Below are 20,745 nucleotides of genomic sequence, written 5' to 3'. Positions count from 1 at the left end.
CAGTGTAAATTGTAATAGGACTGGAAAGTAGTAACACATGCAAACATGGGCATCCACAAATGTGGTTTGCATGTTTTTAGCACATCAAAGTCAGGCCTATTAACTTTGAAAATGCTTGTCTCAAAGTTCTTCCAGTTTCAGTGGTGTAGCTACCAATAGTGCATCAGCAGTACTGGGGCCCAGGAATGTGAAGGGCCTGCTACACTATAAATATGGTTCCTCTTTACTACCAAAGTTGGGGTTGGTGGCCTTTCTCATGCTAGCACTAGAGCTCATGGCACCATTGCTAAGCCACCGCCCAGTTGAAAAAACACTTCATTTATTGTGATGTATAAATGCTGGCAAACTTAAGAAGCCTAAATAGAAACCAGGAATAAAGAAATAAGCATAAATTATTTTACTGTAACCGCATGTACTATCAAATAGCTCGCTCACAAATTTACAAAATTAGGTTTGACAAGGATTAAAAGTTGTTTCATCAGTTTCAATGCATCAAGCTAAACATGTTTGCAATATGCATTTTGTCAAAGGAATGGTTTGCCTAGAAGTCAATCTTTCCCACTAACGTCTCCTTTGGTTGTTCTAAAATGTGCAAACAATATCTGTAACCCTGTTACACCAGAAATGCAACATGATAGTGTGGATATGCCCAATTATATTAAACCAAAGGGTCTCCAACCTTTTCCACACTGAGATCTACTTCTGTTCAAGGAAAATCTTCTAGAGCTACTACAAATCACTGCACAATAGTACTCCAATCTATTAAAGTTATACTAGTGACCACCCTGTTATGGGTTATCACTGTATGAAACTGAATTTAGAAAAAAAAATCTGTAAGAAACATTTTTGATTTTAAAAATACCAGTTTTCATATGTAGTAAATAAACAGTCCCCACATGGCAGCTTATCGTTTTCGTCAACTGATCAGATGCACACATGTCCCACATGGACAGATTTTATGGCAAGGTATGGAGGGCAATATTATGCACTACTCCTTTATTGCCCTCGTACACTGCAGCAACAATGAACTTAGAATTAGAATAGAACTTCATTAAAATTCTAGAGCTCTTTATAAAATGCATAATCTTACAACAAGCAGCCATCTTCCTTCTGTTGTTGCAGCTCATACACAGATAAGTACTATTTTAGTTACTTCTTAGGTGTACGAGAATATATGTTTTAAAGGGTTAAATAAATAATATATGGGGGGGAATATTTGAAAAATAGGTGTGAAATTTGATAGGATGTTTTGAGAATGTGGTGGGTTAAGCCTAATTGTTATGTAAATCGATTTCTCAATTTAAGACAAACCAGCGTTATTTCAGATAATGATTTTGGAAACCGATGGATGGTTCTACAGCGTGGATGTTATGCTGTTCAGGGGAAGCTATTATAAATGGATTTTAGTTGAATGAGAAAGAGTTTGGTTAAACAAAACATTTTAAACCTTGTTGTTTACATTGATTTCTGAGTTTGACAACGCAAGTTCATAGGTTAAAAGGTAAAAAATTCCGGTTGCATCGCAAAGGACAGTTTGCGTGTGTGTGTTGGAAAATAAATACACTTACCACTGAGTAGTGCACGAGAGGGAAGGCGAGGACAGAGCTCAAGCAGAACAAGCAAGGCGTGGTAGCGCACAAGAGGAGTGCTCAAAGTCAGAGCGCAATCTGTACCTGAAAGAGATCAAGCTTGAGTCGCTGAGATCAGAGTGACTCGCAAAAACTATTGAAGTTCTTTTGATGGGCTAGAGCCACAGTACGCGGTGGTTGATTTGCAGCAAAAAAAGAAGAAAGATGGCTGCGTGTTTTAAGTTATTATGCATGTTCTAAAGAGTTCTAAAGTTTTAATGAAGTTCTATTCTAAGTTCATTTGTGCTGCTGTGTTTCAGGGCAATAAAGGAGTAGTGCATAATATTAGCCCCTGTGTTGTTAATAAAATCATGATTTTCTTCCCATTAAAACTATGGAAAATCTACATTTTACTTTAAACTTCTAGGCATCACAATCACATACCACGGAATATCACCATGACGCCAAAGATGCCTACATGTCATGTCAATAATGTCCACCGTTATACCAGCATCACAGTGCCAAGGCTGGATACCATAATGGCCAGGGTGCCCACAATATGTCAATAAAGACGATTATCATGCCAGGGCAGTCAACATTATGTGAGGGATCACCTAAACTAGGACAGTCATACTCACAATATGAGGACTGCTAATATGCCACCACTAGACCACAAATGCTCAAAATATGTCAAAGATAACCAGATTTATGACAGAAATGAACACAATTGTGTCATAGATTAACCCTGTTTGAAAGGGAACAGCATATAATTTTGACAATAGTTCACACCATGCACATCTTGCAGAGAGCAACATTATAAGGGGGAGACACAATGCCCGGCACACACGCAAACATAACTGTGTACACATACATACCTACACAGACACATGCAGGCTTAAACAAACATTCACATGCAAACATATGCATGCACACGCGACACCCATCATTCTGAAAGAAGTGAGGCTCCTAATTATCTTAGCTCTTGATCCAGTCTCTGCTCGCCTCAACTTCTAGGTTGATCATGTACCCAGCTCACATATTTTCTCTCCGAGTCCTGCAGTCCCACACTTCAGTGACTTCTGACTCCTTTTGTGGCACTTTCCTTTCCTGGGCCGTTGTTCACACAGATACTGTAATTGGGAGAGCAGAACCTACAACACGATCAATATCCTTCTGACTTTGCTAGACTGAGAATGGGAATAGAGGGTCATGGGCAGGCCTCGGACGCTGAGACAGTGTTTTTCTGTGTTGGAGTGAGACAGACATTGGTTTGCCTCGCTGCCACTCTAAGCGTTTGAGTTGAGCAGTGAAGCACAGCGACCCCTCTGAATGATGTACTAGCTCAACCTTCCCTCAGACACCCACTTCTAGGGTGCTTGTGAGGTTACCAGTAGTTCTCGAGCTACTCACTGGCGATCTTTAATTAAATAAACCAAGTTACCCTCAACTGTACAAATTTGGCACAGCCTCCCAAACAAGTGTGTTTGTTTCAGTTGAAACTGATGTGAGTCCAGTATATATTTAACCAAAATCAGTGAGTGGATCTGAACTGGGATTGGAATCAACGCATTCCATGGGTTAGGCTTATGAAGAAGCTGATGTTCCCAGTCTGATGTTATGCTTCACGTTGCTGGTATAACTTTTATGCTGCCCTATGGCTGCTTCGAAGAGCTGAGTGGGATACCAGAGTGTAGTTTTGCAGGGACATGGTGAAACAACTGTGAAATCTCAAAATGCATCACTTAAAAATGTTCAGTCTTTTTTTTTTTTTCTTTTTTTTACAGGCGTGAATTCCTCTGCAGGAAACTATCCAATAATTCATTAAAAGACAACCCCAATGGCTTGAAGCTTTGTCCAGCACAATATAAAAGGCCAACAATAATTACAGGGACAAAACGTGAGAAGTTATCCTGAAGGTACCATTTCACCCTCTTCCTACCAAGCGCTATGTATTTATCTTTCTCTGAGGAATGTGTTAACAGTTGCTAGGGCGTCAACATTTCTTAGCAGTGAATATAAACAAGCATTTGCAATGCAATGGGTCTCGCATTACGTTGAGTTAGAGCTATTAGCGTTGTAAACTCCTAACTGGACTTTTCTTGCCACATTAAATGAAAAGAAAAAAAGAGCGATTTCACAATCGCGCTGCGAAATAAAGAGACAAAGTAGTCCAAAACCCATACAGAAAACATGGAGCCTCGTATGTTTCCAGTAGTTTACCAGTGCTCCCGAGGAGGGTTGATTACCAGCAAAAGCATGATGTATGCATGCCTTTCACAAATGATAACAAGCTGATTTTAAAAGGCAAGCGCACAAACCAATGAAAGTGACTGCCGTAACATGGGCATGGTTAAAATCCCCTTAAAGAGAGATTAGAAGAGGGACGGAGCACTTTGCGCTCGCCCCTAAAAAGTCAGTTGGTTAGAGATCGTGGAAACACTATAGCTAAAAAAACCTGCTTAACCAAATCCAATGGACTGTTATGTGGTCTGGCCCAGTAAACTTCTGGCACCCGCTCCGTTTTCTTAGTTACAGATGCGATTTGCCGTAATTAAACTTTGGTACAATTACTGGCCCAACCTGAAAGATACACAGATGTTTAAGGAAGTCTGGGAGAGATGGAGCTGGGCTTTCTGATACAAAAATATGCAGGCTGATTTTGTATTAAATGGACATTACAGGTAATGGGTGCCACCAGGAACTCTGATGGGAGCAAGGTATTTAATGGTAAGAAGAGAAGGGAAGCAGACCAAGGCAACAGCAGGTGGAATTAGTTAAACCTTTACCATTAGTCGTTTTTTTTTTTTTTTTTACAATTCTTTCTAAAAGTACAACCTTTTATTAAATTAAAAACACATGCAGTTTCTTACTGACGAATGGACATACAGTCAATGCTTTTTTGTTTAACCTGCAAGAAATGAATTAAGCTTTGCAGCATAAACCATGAAACCTGAAATGCGACAACTTATCCCCATTGGTGTGGGCGTCGCACCCCCCAGGGAATATTTAAAAAAAAATTGGGCTGATCTTATATATATATATATATATATATATATATATATATATATATATATTGTTTTATATATATATATATATATAGAGATAGAAATAGATCTGTCTTTTGTCTAGTGGCAGTTTTGACGGAGTGGATTAGTAAAGCCAGGATTTACCTGCGCTTTAAAACAAATTAAATGGATGTTGGAAGGGGACAATGGAGATATGAGGGGCACTTTTGTTGGTTGGCACTGAGGGAATTAGAAGAGGAGGTCATGGGAGGCAGAGCACAAAAAATGACTGCCGCACTGGCTGCCACCAGCGCTAAAGGCTGTGATGATGGGTATGTGGTAAGGTGAAGTAATACTGTGTCTTTTTTGTTTTTTTCAGTGTCTTCAGAGAATCTGCCGAATCGAAGAAGAAGCAAAGGTAAGGTGACAACATTTTCTATTGGACACATCACACACACCCACGAGCAATTTTGTGGCTCTATCTGCCTTCTACATGCTAGTACTTTAGAGGGACAGTTTAGCCAGTAGCAGAGATGGCGTCTCGTTGGATGACTGCTGCTGAAGCCCTAACTCAGGTTATGGAGGATAGCTCTGAGGCAGGATCAGAGACTGAGACAGCATCTGAGGAAGAGGACAATGGGGCAGAATCTGGGAGTGATTTTTCAATCGGCAGAGTCCCATCCAACGACACCTCTTCCAGTAATTTTGAAGGAGACAATGACTACAGCTGTGCTGTCCCTTTGGAAGCACAGTCTGTGTAGTGGGACAACATTGGATTGCAGGTGCACGCGGCCACAAGCACAGAGAGTGTGCTCTCTTGGCAACCCCCTTGTTTAGTTCAGCCCCAAATTCTACCTTTTACTGGTGACGCTGGATGTAAAGTCGATATGGCCAACTTTTTGCCAGTCGACTACGTCCATCTATTTTTGGATGTTGACTTCCTTCAGGAAATTATGCAGCAAAAACATTTGCGTGCAGACCAATTTCTGAGGGAGCATGGAGGCACTCTAGGACACGCCAGTGGACTCCCACTTCGCTAGTGGAGTTGAAGATATTTTTGGGCCTTACGCTCAAAATGGGGTTAGTGCAGAAACCCACCTTGTAGTCCTACTGGACGACTCACACGGTTTGGATAACCCCCATCTTCGCACCATACATGAGCAGAGATAGTTTTTTGCTCCTGCAGTGCATGCTGCATTTCAATGACAATTCTGCTGCATTGCCCCGGGACCATCCCCGGGACCATCCAGACCATGACAGGTTGTTCAAAATTCGGCCTGTCGTGGAACATTTGTCTGCCAAGTTTCCAGAGATCTATACTCCTGGAAAGAATATAGCGATCGATGAGTCCTTGATCCTGTGCAAAGGACGGCTGATTTTCAGACAGTACATTGTAAGCAAAAGAGCTCACTATGGCATAAAGCTGTACATGCTGTGTGAGAGCTCTTCTGACTATGTGTACAGCTTGAGAGTGTATACCGGAAAGGACTCTACTCTAAACCCTGTAGGTTGCCCTCCAGCTTTAGAGGTCACAGGTAGGATTGTATGGGAACTTGTTCAGACACTCCTTCACAAAGGTTATAACCTTTATATGGACAGTTTCTATACAGGAGTAGAGCTGTTCAGTGAGCTCTACAAAGCTGGAACTGCGGCCTTCAGTACAGTTCATTGTAACTGCAACGGATTCCCACAGGAGCTTGTTTGCAAGAAGCTCCAGAAATCCCAGAGTACTGCAATGTGTTCCAACGAACTGTTCGCAGTCAAGTTCTTGGAAAGGCGTGATGTATACATGCTCACTACAATTCATGATGAGAGCACTTACCCAATCACGGTTTGGGGTCAGATGGATGAAGTTCACAAGCCCATCTGTATACTTGATTACAATAAGTACATGGGCAGAGTGGACAAGAACGACCAGGTTCTTCAAACATACAATGTGTGTTGTAAAACTCGCACTTGGTACAAGAAGCTGTATTCACCTGATCCAGATGGCAACATACAATGCGTATGTTGTTTACCATCAGACAACCGCAGGAAGACTCATGACTGTCCTTGACTTCCCTGAGGCTGTAATTGAAAGCCTCACTGCAGTTACAGAAGCAGCAGCAGCCTCCACCTCATATGTTCCGGAGGATGTGGCAAGGTTGCAGGAAGGACACTTTGCTGATTGCATTCTTAAAACACCCAAAAAGGATCGTCCTTGTCGTCGCTGTAAAGTGTGCTCAAAGCATTGAAAGCAGCAGGAGAGTCGGTATTACTGTCCCCGGTGCGCATCTCAACCAGGCCTCTGTGTCCCAACTTGCTTTACGTTGTATCATACTAAAGCAAAGTTCTGGGAAATCGACTGAGTTGGGGCTGCCGTTGGGTAATAATTTCAGTGTTTGTGCATGAATACCGAACATCCATGGGCCACTGCTTCATTAGGCAAGCAGCCAGAGTTGTACTTCATCAACTTCAGGAAATCATGGACTTCCTTATGGCCTGCTTGACACCTATATCCACCGTCAGAACGTGGTAGGTGTAATGTTCAATTAACATGTATTATAGTCCCCATACTGCACATAGTAGTGGACAGAACATATGCCACATTGTCACGGAGGACCCTGTGTGGTAAAATGTTAAAGGCATGACTGAATTTTGAAGTGCTTGTTAACAAACTTATGTATGCTACACAAGGACCACCATGATTGCCAACGAAAACCAGAGGAAGTGTAATAACTCAAACAAATGTCCTGTCGCACAAATTTATCAATATTTCTACTTGTTTGGAAGCGTGCAAACTCAATTTGTAGCTTCACTTTCAAAGCACAAGTACAAGTGTTGGTGAATGAGTCCCAAAGGATATTTGTTTGACTTTTCACTTTAGAGACCTTAGGATTACTTCACCAGCATGTCTGCCTTACTTTCAACGGTAGATATGCTCGCTCAGTTCGAGGGATAGGCCTCCCAAGGCTTACTCGGACACCCACAACTTGCATCCACAAACTAGTATAGGTTCACTTGTCAATTATACAGGATTAGTCAGGACTCTGATGAGGACAGACATGAATGGGTAAGGAAAGCTTATGGTAGGTGTGCCTTCACAGGCAGGCAGTAAAGGTAGTACAGATGTACATCATCTACACCTATGGATTCAAACCCATTGGTGCCATCCCAGCACTGAAGGACATATGACACCTGATTTTCATGTTCATCCTGCATCAGAACTTAGTAGATGTTCAATTTGCTGTATGATAAGTGCATTACAGTCACAGCACTGCACATCATGTTGGCTGGGATATATGCTACGTTCTCACGGACCCCCCTGTGTGCCAAACACTATCCTTTTTCATAGCCTACGACCTTCTCTTTAGGGAACATCACAAGAATTCCCCAGCATGCCTGCCTTAGTTTCAAAAGGTAAATATGCTTGTCCAGTTTGAGGAATCGTTTTGTACGGCATACTCTGACACCCCCAACTTGCATCCAAAAACTGGAAGGAGTTGGATTTAGCACAGCGAGTGCGCTAAAGGCGCATGAAAAACATGTCTTCCTGAGCCTCGGGTGGCTGTCATGGGAGTCATTAGTAAAAGTTTGTTACGCATGCCTTCTGTAACGTTCAGGAAGAAGGAGGCAGTTACTTGACAGGTGGTAAAATGTAGTCAAACTTATTCAGCCCTGTGGCGTATGAATGTGATGGGCCTTTGTCTGGCAGCGGTAAGTTAATGTGAGTGCAGTGATTGGTTGGATTGGGCCCATGGCCGGCGGTATGAAAGGGTTGTTTGTTGTGCGTGAATGGCGTTGCATGGACCATAAAGAGGTTGGTGCCTGACGCAGTTTTATGGCCCACCTTCAGAAGGCATGGTTTCAATATTCAGATACTTTGATAAGTATTCATGCTTTGAAACCATAATTTCTGGAGGTGCTAAAACCAACCAGTGTGAGTGGTGGTTTAACTTTAACATACTAGAACCAGGGACGTCCAAGGGTGAAGGACTTGCGTGGCTCTCACCAGTTTTCCTTCGCCCAGAATCCCCTTGAAATCACAAAATTTGCTTAAAAAAAACTTTTGCCTTGTATTTCAGGGAGGGGAAGTCCTGGAATCTGCAGGCAGCCACAAATTTTCTACCATCCAGCGTTCCACTAAGTCTCCAGAGAAAAACACTGCCTCACTTTAGTGGGTGGGCAAGTAACCACAACAGGGAAGTACCCAAAATGGGTTGTGGAGACATCAAAATTACCTACCACAAAACAGCCTTGTTTTGTAAGACAGTCACCTGAGTGTTTGGTCCTAGGCTCGGCTGCCATTTAGGGAAACCTACCAAACCCAGACATTTCTGAAAACTAGACACAGGTGGCAGTCCACGGAAGTGTGGTGTGTTTGGATTTCACAAAGTTTTCTTACCTAGAATGCCATGCAAAAGTGAAACATTGATTAAAAACACTATTTTTTCTTGCTTTTTCATCACAGAAACTACAGGAATGTGTAGGGATCCACAAAATTCCTACCACCCAATGTTTTTCCACTTGTCCTGATACCAACACAATCCCACTTGTGTGCCTGTGCCTACTGCCTGCGTCAGGAATGGATCACTCCAGGGTTAACAGTAGCCCTCATGCAAGGATTGCCATTGACCCTTGTGTGATCCATTCCTGTTGTGGGCACTAGCCTACCCATACAAGGTACCATTTTTATCAGGAGACCTGGGAGAACGCTGGGTAGAAGGAAGTTTGTGGCTCCCCTCAGATTCCAGAACTTTCCATCACCGAAATGTGGGGAAAAAGTGTTTTTTGGGGGTCAAATTTTGAGGTTTGCAAAGGATTCTGGGTAACAGAACCTGATGAGAGCCCCATAAGTCACCCCATTCTGAATTTCGCCAGGTGTCTAGTTTTCAAAAATGTATAGGTTTGCTAGGTTTCCCTAGGTGCCGGCTGAGCTATAGGTCAAAATCCGCAGCTAGGCACTTTGCAAAAAAATAGGTCACTTTCTTTTGGAAAATGTGATGTGTCCATGTTGTGTTTGGGGCCATTTCCTGCCGCGGGCACTAGGCCTACCCACACAAGTGAGGTACCATTTTTATCGGGAGACTTGTGGGAATGCTGTGTGAAAGGAAATTTGTGGCTCCTCTCAGATTCCAGAACTTTCTATCACCGAAATGTGAGGGAAAGGTGTTTTTTTTTGTTGCCAAATTATTAGCTTTGCAAAGGATTCTGGGTAACAGAGCCTGGTTAGAGCCACACAAGTCACCCCATCCTGGATTCCCCTAGGTGTCTAGTTTTAAAAAACGCACGGGTTGGTTGGTTTCCCTAGGTGCCGGCTGGGCTAGAGGCCAAAACCCATAGTTAGGCACTTCGCAAAAAACAGCTCAGTTTTATTTGGGAAAATGTGATGCGTCCATGATGTGTTTTGTGGCATTTCCTGACGCAGACACTAGGCCTACCCACACAAGTGAGGTACCATTTTTATCGGGAGACTAGGGGGAATGCTGGGTGGAGGGAAATTTGTGGCTCTTCTTAGATTCCAGAACTTTCCATCACTGAAATGTGAGGAAAAAGTGTTTTTTTTTGCCAAATTTGGAGGTTTGCAAAGTATTCTGGGTAACAGAACCTGGTGAGAGCCCCACAAGTCACCCCATCCTGGATTCCCCTAGGTGTCTAGTTTAAAAAAATGCACAGGTTTGGTAGCTTTCCCTAGGTGCCAGCTGAGCTACAGGCCAAAGTCCACAGCTAGACACATTCCAAAAAACATGTCAGTTTCAATGTAAAAATGTGATGAATCCATGTTGCTTTTTGGGGCGGCTCCTGTCGCGGGCACTAGGCCTACCCACACAAGTGAGGTACCATTTTTAATCGGGAGACATGGGAGAACACAGAATAGAAGAACAAGTGTTACTGCCCATCGTCTTTCTCTACATTTTCTCCTTCCAAATGTAAGATAGTGTGTAATAAAGAAGTGTTTTTGAGAAATGTCCTGTAATTCACATGCTAGTATGGGCGCCCCCGAATTCAGAGATGTGCAAATAACCAATGCTTTTAACACCTTATCTTGTGCCATTTTGGAAATTCAAAAGGTTCCTTGATAACTATTTTTCACTATATATCACCATATGAATTGCAGTATACCCGGTATACAATGAAACCCCATTGCACGGTGTAGATCATTTATTGGCTCTGGGTACCTAGGTTTCTTGATGAACCTGCAAGCCCTATATATCCCCGCAACCAGAAGATTCCAGCAGACGTAACTTGGTATTGCTTTTGAAAATCTGACATCGGAGGAAAAAGTTACAGAGTAAAACGTGGAGAGAAATGGCTGTTTTTTTCACCTGAATTTCAATATTTGTTTATTTCAGCTGTTATTTTCAGTAGGAAAACCTTGTAGGAGCTACATAAATGACCCCTGGTTGAATTCAGAATTTTGTCTATTTTCGGAAATGTTTAGGTTTCTGGGATCCATCATTGGTTTCACACCCATTTCTGTCACTAACTGGAAGGAGGCTACAAGCACAAAAAATAATAAAAATGGGGCATGTCACAGTAAAATGCCAAAATTGTGTTGAAAAATGTGGTTTTCTGATTCAAGCCTGATCCTGAAAGCTGAGAAGTTGGTGATTTTAGCAACACAAAGCCTTGCATGCTTTCTTCTATAGCCCTTTTTTCCCATTTTTCGGAAAAAAATGACATTTCAGCTGTATTTTGGCTAATTTCTTGGTCTCCTCCAGGGGATGGATGTTGGAAAAAAGGGACACAAATTTGGCGTGGATAGCTTATATGGACAAAAAGTGATGAAGGCCTAAGCGTGAACTACCCCAACTAGCCAAAAAAGGGCTCAGCACTGGGGGGAAGGCCCAGCAACTAAGGGTAATGTCACATGTTTTGTACGTTCTTTCTTTGAATACACGTGAGCTTTGAAAACATGGCAACATTTTTTTCTGGCCTCATGGTGGGCGAGACGATTTATATGTCTACGCATAAACAGGTCACATTGCTTATGCTTTGTCTGGCATGTTACATTTTTAAATAACCACAACCATATTTAGGGCCCTCATTCCAATTTGCATGCAAACAAGGAATTGTGCCCGAATCAGAAGTAGTACGAAAATTCCATGCTTTTTCACTCCACACAAATGTACCTTATTACTAAGCTAGCACAACTTGTGCAGAAGAAATTCCAGAAATTCCGAATTTTGCAACTTTGAACAGTTAAAATATGCAACATTACTGCATTATCTGCCACTGCGAACGGTAGAATAGGGAGGCAATACCTGACAAATGTTGCACCATGGGGTATAGGTTTTTACTAGGTGCAGTATTATCTCCACAAACAACATGCCACTCCAAATGAGGCCTTATTTTGGTTAGGCCTGATCAAGAATAAGTAGCGACCCAATCAATTTCAGACATTGATGTACTGAAAAGAGGAGACGCTACACGTTCCAACATGGACACACATGTCTCCAATACCCATCTTACTCTTCAGCATTAGAATTTTCCTGCATTGTTGGAAATAAATTGCACACCTGTCATTGGAATTTGTGTAATCTCTGTCTGAAAACCTCCTCAAGTCACAAAACACAGGAAGGCGCTGCTTTGTTCAAGTTCCAGAGACGGTGTAGCGAGGACACAAATGAACAACTGTGCCTCTACTACCTAGTTAGCTGGGACCTGAAAACGCTTCGCAGCTTGCTAGGTAAACTATGTCACTGTTACAGTCCCAGATCCTGACACTTATGTAACAGACTCCAAGCTCAGTACGGCAAAGCCTATATTTGGGTCTAAAGGGAGCTGGTTGGTATAAAGCAACCCCAGTTGCAACTGATCCTGGTCCAGTTGCTCAGATGAGTCTGGCTTCGCCATCAAGAAGCAAGAGGCAGAAAAGGGGTCATCCAGAAATGTAACTTTCTGAGCACACAATCAAACAGTGGGTGCTGGGAGCCAGAGAAATCGTGGCCGGTGATTGCACCAAGCACACCAGAGCAAGGTCCTGCTCTTCCAGGATCTGGAGCTATAAGAAAGAAGGTGGGTCACAAAGTCTTGGATCTGGTGCATCATAGGGGTTTTATCAACCTCCTAACAAGACTGTAGTAACCGTCAAGCTTGAGGTGTTCCGGTTATCAGATTAATGTAAGCGCACTGCATGCGGTATATAACATATTTAAATACCAACAAGGTACTTGTGAGAAATGCTAATTATTGATGGTAAGTAAACTCCACTCGTTGGAATTATTCATTCTAATTTAGAGCGACCATATTCAGTTTTTTAATACAATACAACAACCTTCACCCTCCAAAAAACAATCAGCTCCTCAACTTACAATATCTGCTGCATGCTCAATGAAAATATTGTCTCCGAACTTCCTCTGCTTGATGACCTCTAGAGGAACGTCAGTCCTCAGTTTGTGTTGAAGACCAATCAACTGCTGCAAACGCTTATTAGGGAAAACATCTTCCGTGCAGATATAAACAGCACCTGGAAATAATAGGAAATATATATGTGGAGCAAATAAGTGAATATTTAGTTTCCACACTTCCATTTTTACTAACACATCAAGGATGGCATACACCCAATTCATGTGTATAATTTATTACACTTAATTTTCGCACTTTCAACCCTACGCCAAAACGGTGAAAATTATGTTTGCATCAACTGATTCATCCAATCACATAGCAGAAGCAAGCGCCAAGCAACCATTCGGGTTAAAATAGGCAAGGAAAGTGAACAACAACATCTGTCGATTGATGCATCCGCACTGAAGCAGCTTAAGTCAGCTTGGTTCAAAAGGCTCAGTGGGTGAACCACAGACGCTTGCTAGCTTTGGGCAGCCTAGGGAAAGCAATGGGATTGTAAACATATTCTCTCTCTGGCTCTCTGTATTGCCACCAACCCTGAATATCCTCTACCCATCTATTCCTTTAACTGGCCACCTCCATAGGACACTTTATTTAACTGATAGTGACTTTTTGGGGAAAGAAATTAAAAAAGGTGCTGTAAAACGAGTGTTTATTATCTGAAAAAATATTTGGGTTCTACAATTCACGTGTATGTTTATAATGTGTATGTTTTCAACTTGGTTTGCAGTCGGCGCTCCACACAGAATGGGATGCACTTTACAGAAAAAAAACAATAATAAACACTGGCTCAGGTTTGCGTTCAGGCCGGGGTTACATTTTCAGTTTAAAAATAATAAAAGGAATAATCCATACAAACATCCGAATTAAATCGGTGCACATTGTGCAACTGGTGTATTTGTTTTATTAAAAATGATAACTGGAGACCACATCCTCACGTTCCTGAAGGGCTTTACCCTGCGTTCTTATTTATGTCCAAACATAACTAAGACATCTCTATGTCAAATTAAGAGTTTCAGTTCGAGACGGCATACCTGCTTCCAGCCCTCCGTATCTGCACGGATACTGAACAGAAAGGCACAGCTGTATGGCTATTTGGGTCTTCCCTGCAGCGCTCTCTCCACCGAGCTCGGTGATACCCGTCACGGGCAGTCCTCCTCTTAACAAGCTGTCCAGCACTGAGCAGCCCAGGCTGAGTCTCCGATGCTGCGCTACAAAACAAGCCTTTTCATGGTACATCTGGAACACTGAACAACACAAAACACAGGCCTGAATTATTTCATTGAATGGAACTGGCGTGGGCAGTTACAAGAGAAAGAGAACCGTTTCTACTTCAAGTAACTGAAAATGTTTCTAATCATTGGTTCCTTGGGGTAATCTGTTTCCCAATACACTTTCCAAAATATACTGTGTCTAACGCATGAGACGCTCTCACCTGTAAGCACATTTGGCTTTTGCAACGCCGCTGAGACTGCAACAAGTAAGTGTTGAACGTCAACATTAGATAATTTCGTCAGCCTCTGCAAATCAGGTCCAGAAAATTTCAAAATATCTTCCGCTGATTTTATTCTAGCTGGAAAAAAATGTGAAATTACAATTTTTATGCAGAGAAAAAAGAAAAACATTCCAAGAGAAGATGTCTATACTAGGAGAGGGTGACAAATTCTCCACTGGCAGAATTTGGCTGTAACTCCGCATTAAAAGCATAACGCGAAGTTCCAGCCAAATTCCGCTGATTGTTCCATGGCGAAGGTTTTTCTTGTGAGTGGTTCGCCAACAGTAAGATGGTGAGTGTAAGCAAGAATTGGTGTCCCTCAGCGCAACTTTCAGGCGCAAGGAGGGCACCTAATGAGATTTTTTCACTACTAACCGTCCTAGGCGAGAAAGCTGGCGCTCAAGTAGAAAATCAACTCGCGCAGAGGCGCCCTCCGGGGCACCATGTGGTGCCATTTGCACTGATTTTCTCAGTGCAGGAGGAGCTCCCGGTGCTAAAAACCAGCACATGAAGGCAACATGCCGATTCCTGCCCATACGCGGAACTCTGTGGCATCTCGTGGAGTTTTCAGGTAACTGTGGAATTCCACGGAGGGAAACTGATTTCCACCCACCCCTAATCTATACATAGAACAAGAGACATTCATCATCTCTACTTGCTTGTAGTATTAAACATCAGTAATATATAGCTGAATTATTGTAATATATAATTGATTATTATTGAGCTACGTGCTTTTTCTAATTAATCTTTTGTGAAAAGAAGTATTACATTTACACTGATATGTAAAAGAGGGAGGGCTAATTTCTGATGATAAAAATGGGATATACATCAATCAAAAACTATATTAATTCACTCAACAGTATTAACAGTGTACACTAATATTTATAACACATTCGATTTTTATGTGAATTCAAACAGCTGAATTTGTTTTTAGGAAACTTTTCAAAGGACCACTATACAATAGATTCAAGAAAGGTGTGATGCACATTCAAGCATACAGTTGTGCACTTGACCTGTATGAAAGTATTAATTCAAAAACAAGACTTGTATATTGGAGGAGGATGAAGCATTTCCATACACTATCACAAAGGCTGTGGGCTTGCATCTGCTGCTTTAATTTTCACAGACATTTATAACCCACGTAAGGTGAAATCTAGGATCCCACTCAAGTCAATAAGTAACACAACTCTACTGTGGGAATCCCCGATCCGATCATAAAAAACCCAACCTGGGAAAGGTCAAGGATATCATTTCTAATCCTAATTTAGGGACAAGAATGGCCTATATCCGGTTTTTCTCAAATTCCTGCAGCAGACTGCTTAATTTAGGCCAGTGGTTACAGGTGGGGCCCACAGGACCTTTTTTTTGGTGGGGGGGGCGCGGGGGTGGAGGTGGGGCACTTATTTTTCGTTATCAGACTGTGACCCAGAACAAGTGAGAGAAAAACACAGAAAGTGGACTGGAGGTAGCAAAAGACAAACATATAACAAAGGGAGAAAGAGAGAACCTGCAAGAGTGAAGAAAAGGGACAAGGAGGGTCTTGTGGTGGATCAAAGAAGCATGAGGTGGGGGGAAAAAGAAAGGGAAAAAAAAGAGTATACTGCCGCGGTATTAGGTACACCAACATTCAATAGTGCTGGCCCTTATTCTTCTACAAATTAAGCCCTGGCCGCAGCAATTAACGGTTGATCATCCTGGTTAGGTTTTGTTATTTACTGTTAGTTTAAAAAATATACATTTGCACGTTTTTATATTTTTATATAGCACTCAAGGCCCAGGAGCATCAGAGTGCTTTACACTGTAAAGCGTAACATATACAGAAACCAGAAAACAGTCTAATAGTTAAGAAAAAGGGAAGTGGCCTAAATTGAGGTCTGTGCCATTACATCAATGGTGCAAAGGACCAGAGAAAAGGGCTCATCCTGTATCCAGCTGAAAAGGTGTGCAGTTTAACGTAAAGTGGTTCAGTATATAGCAGAGCAACCGGTCAATAAAATGCTTAATTCACTGACACCCCTACTATTCACCAACAACAAAGTTATAAAACAATTTCATACTGAAAGAACCCTAGCCTCTGATCTCCACCTCTCCCAGATGGCTGCCCCAGCCCAGGAGTGACGCACCTGTCTGTAGTGGCAGAGCTGGTTGGGGAAGCGAGAGGGGTCTGCCACTGACCCAATTGCGGTTCATTAACCACCACCACTGCAGATCTTTTGCAGTGTCCTCCGTGATCTGGACCATGTCTGAGAGATTCCGGAACTTCAGGTCCTTCTGCAGAGCCTACATATGCCAATGGGCATGGTCACAAGCAGGATGCAGGAGGCCATGAGGCCCAGCAGCCTCAAAGTCAGTCTCACGAAATCCCAGGATAGAGGCTGAAACATTGGTATCATAGCCTGAATATCCTGGACTCGCGGTTTTGTGAGGATAAGTTTGAAACTGCAGTGTGCAGAACAGCTCTGATGAAAGGGAGCATCTGAGAAGGGGTCAAGTTTGACTTTTGCACATTTATAGGGAACCTCAGTGAATGCAGGAGGTCCTCCCATAGTCTGGAGGTGGGAGATGACTGCCTAGGACAAGCCCAACTTCAACAGCTAGTTGTCGAGATAGGGTAAGACTGGCACCCTTGATATCTGCAGACGAGCTGCAAGCACGCCATCACCTTTGTTAACACCGGTAAGGTCAAAGGGAGCACGGTGAACTGAAAGTGCTCGTGAACTACCGCGAACCACGGGTGTGAACAGAAAGTGCTTGTGACATACCATGAACCGCAGGTAGAGTCTGTGAGCAGTCAGGACAGTAACGTGGATGCAACCTGCAAGTTCAAATCTACCAGTCCAAATCTACCATCCAGACTCCCAGGTTGAGAGGGCGCAGGGCTAGGATAGGACAAAGACCTCTATTCTTCTTGGGCACCAGAAAGTACCGGGAAAATGTTTCTGCTGCCAGCAACCTCTCTATGGCTCGCTTGGCCAAGAGACCTGCCATTTCCTGGCAAAGTGCGGAAAGATGATTCTCAGTCAGCCTGCTGGACTTGGGTGGTATGAGTGACGGGATGGTCACGAAGGGGAAGGAGTAGCCCATTTGAACAATGTGAAGAACACAGGAGTCAGATGTTATCAACCTCCAGTGGTGCAGGTGATGGTATATCCTGTCTCCCACTGGGTGCTCATGATAGTCGGAGGGCAAACTAAAGAGGTTTGGAGGCTGTGGCTGCTGGGGGAGTGGTGGACTTGCTGGACTTCTGGCTGCCTGACCCACAGATCTGTGTTTACTGCATTCTCTGCCACAAAGAGGCCGGGAAGCTTGGTGCCATGGGGGCTAGGAAGGCAGAGACACAGCTGGAAACACCTTCAGTGGCCACAAAGGTGCAAAAGGCAGACTGGAGCTGGTGAAGGCCATGGAAAGCCCCAATTTCCTGGCCAAAGCTCTGCATTCTTTGAAGCGTTCCAGCACTGAGTATGCCTTGTTTCCAAAGAGACTGGAGCCATCAAAAGGCATGTCAATGAACGAAGCCTGGACATCTCCCAAAATGCCAGTCGTCCTCAGCCAGGTGCAGCACCGTAAAGCCACCAAAAAAGAAAGCACCCTGCCTAGTGAGTCGGTTGTGCCCAGACCACATTGCATTGTGAACTAAGCTGTATCTCTCCTGTCATCACTACCTTGGACGAGTATGGCCCGGGCTTCCTCTGGGACCATAGGCAGCACCTGCACAACCGAATCCCAGAGTGAATTGGAGTAATGGTTCAAAAGGCATGTGGTGTTCATCAAATGAAGTAATTGCAAAAAAAGGGACCCCACTGCTAACGGATAAAGGTTCATAGGGCAGGGAAAATACAAACAGTGTCCAAATAACTCGGGCAACCATACATATTCAAAGTACAGTATCCTAAATTACTATGTATGGCTCAGACAGAATACATTTAAATGTATATCTTTACAGGGATTTTTTGATCATCAATATTTTTAACATAATCACAACATACAATAACCTTTATTTTTAAAAAAGCATACATAATATTGCATTTTGTTAGCAATTGTTATAAATGTATGAGGCATACATTAAAGCTGCTTTATAATAGTAATAACGGTACAAAGTGTTATGGCTTTGACACACTAGGTCTATAGGTCATATATTTTGTCTGACATTTTAAGTAGGGCGAGAGGTATGTAGAGAGCTAGCAATGTTGAATGAAGGTGAGTGTAGCATATATGCTGTATGTGATATGTGGATATGAGTATGCTTGGTAGCCACAGTAGGAGGAGAGACCAAGCCAGTATCTGAGGAGGTGTCCAGTCCACTGGGTTCACCAGATACTCGTTGGGGTCTAGTATTCATAAGGGTCCAGTGGCCCCTCCCATTCTTTCCCAAGTCCCAGCCCATGGGAATAGGGTTCAGGCTCCAACCTGTAAGGCACGGTCCCGGAGTCTGCATTGAACAATGCCCATCTGCCTCAGTGTCAAAATCGGGGATAAGAATGGGGATAGCGCTGCCGAAGGCTGCTGCGGTTGAGGTGGCTCAACTGCTGCCGGTCAGGATCCATCTGTGGATCCAATGGTCCCCTTAGTGCCATGGGTAAATCCACCAGAAGAAGACCAGTAGGGACCCCAAAGGCACTCCAGTGGTGACAGACCATCCAGATGTGAGGTGCATTTTCTCATAAAATTATCAAAGTTGAGTGGGGGTGGCTCAGCCTCCCGGAAATTCGGAGAGGCGCGGAGACAGCTGAGGTGCAGGCTCAACCATGGAGCCAGGCCCTGAGTGTCAATGCTCCCTCGTCTCATTGGATGACTTCGATGGAAGGGTTGAAGTCGAAGACCTCTTACTCTTCTTTTTCTTGTGGGACTTACCAGAATGGGAAGACTGACTGCGATGAATATTGATGGCTCTGCAACGGATTCCAGAACCTTCCTCTCGACCGGGGTCGAGACTGTCACTTTAACCTTTGGTTTTTTCACTGCATTTATTTATGTATGTGTGTGTGTGTGTGTGTGTATATATATATATATATATATATATATATATATATATATATATATATATATATATATACATATATATATATATATATATACACATACATATACATACATACACACAATGCCTGCTCACAAACGGGCTCAAAGCGGCCCTCGAGGGGTGGTGCGTCAGAACCGGCAGAGCACTCTGGTTAATTTCCATTCAATAATCCAAAACTTACGCAGTAAACGCACACTCGGGAAATCAAGAGCTAGTAGTGTTTATTAACACACACAACGCGTTTCGGCTGTCAAGCCGCCTTGATCACGTGTATAGTCCAAACAATACACATAGCTTAAATACTCTCCAAGCACAAACATAGAAAGAGGACAAAGTATTTTTCCCTTTCTCTGGTAAGTATACACAAATGGGAGATACATAAACTAGTTAGATAGGAATAAATATATTATATTATATATGTAGATAGATTATTCTGTTAGATTACAAATATAGCAATAATTCACCAGATGGCAATATCAATATAAATATAAATATGAATACAAATATATAAATACGGCTTATATATACATATACTTAAAAAGTTTTTTTTAAATACACAAGAAGCCAATATCAAAATTTCATTCCCTTCTATTTGTAATCATAAACTTCACCTAGTATATATATTATTTATATGTAACACCTAAATTGCTAGATAATGCAAATATTATTATTTTACTGGAAAATGCATTCTCCATATAAAATTATTGCAAAACAATAGAAAAAGAAAAAACTTATCACTATTTCTATATAATCAATACCCATAACACCTCGTGAAGAAAAAAACATTAGTAAATCCATCAGGAATCCATCCGGACCCCTCCATCTTACCTCATATACGGAACAGCGATTTGTGCGTCCGCTATCCAAACAAACTGATTTCTTATATTTCCCGGGATCGGGCAATGTATTGAAGGGTAGCAGCAAGGATTACATACTCTGAATATGATGAGAGCGGGGGTTGTTGTTTGCCCAAGTCACTATTTGGATATCAACGTCCGCAAAGCCAGAAACATGCGGCTTTAATGGTAATTATTTAAAATTCCAGCGTCCTACGGCAACAACAATTATAGAACGCGGAGAATTCAACTAAGCAGCCTTCGAATTTTCGCTACCTCTATAATTTGAATATTGCCCGGGACCGGGTAAGATTTCGGATGGTGTTTGTCTGTTTATAACATACTACGAGTGAAGATTTACTGAGCACTTGTGAACTGTTAAGTTAAACAGCTATTAACTGTTCGCTAACTTTTTGGAATATATCTGAGCAATTATGGATTGTGTACTGTGAAAAACGAGTTGCTTCCCAAAGATAGGGTAGGAACTTTAAGG

At 42.5% G+C, this 20,745-nt stretch overlaps 1 protein-coding gene across 5 annotated transcripts in view; it reads right to left on the bottom strand.

Moving 5' to 3' along the window:
* Positions 1-20,745, bottom strand: part of XRCC3 (X-ray repair cross complementing 3) — a 157,353-nt gene that overhangs the window by 49,061 nt on the left and 87,547 nt on the right. For all 5 annotated transcript variants that reach the window (XM_069207269.1, XM_069207271.1, XM_069207268.1 and 2 more), the window contains exons 4-6: positions 14,337-14,474; positions 13,936-14,148; positions 12,868-13,022 (exon numbers count right to left, since the gene is read on the bottom strand). In XM_069207269.1, coding sequence (XP_069063370.1) covers positions 12,868-13,022; positions 13,936-14,148; positions 14,337-14,474 — 506 coding nt within the window. The remainder of the gene's footprint in view (positions 1-12,867; positions 13,023-13,935; positions 14,149-14,336; positions 14,475-20,745) is intronic.

The sequence above is a fragment of the Pleurodeles waltl genome, chromosome 9 (genome assembly GCF_031143425.1).
Source record: "Pleurodeles waltl isolate 20211129_DDA chromosome 9, aPleWal1.hap1.20221129, whole genome shotgun sequence".
In the NCBI taxonomy this organism is placed as follows: Eukaryota; Metazoa; Chordata; class Amphibia; order Caudata; family Salamandridae; genus Pleurodeles; species Pleurodeles waltl.
The sequence above is the reverse complement of the archived record's forward strand: the minus strand, read 5'-3'. Positions and strand labels throughout refer to the sequence as shown.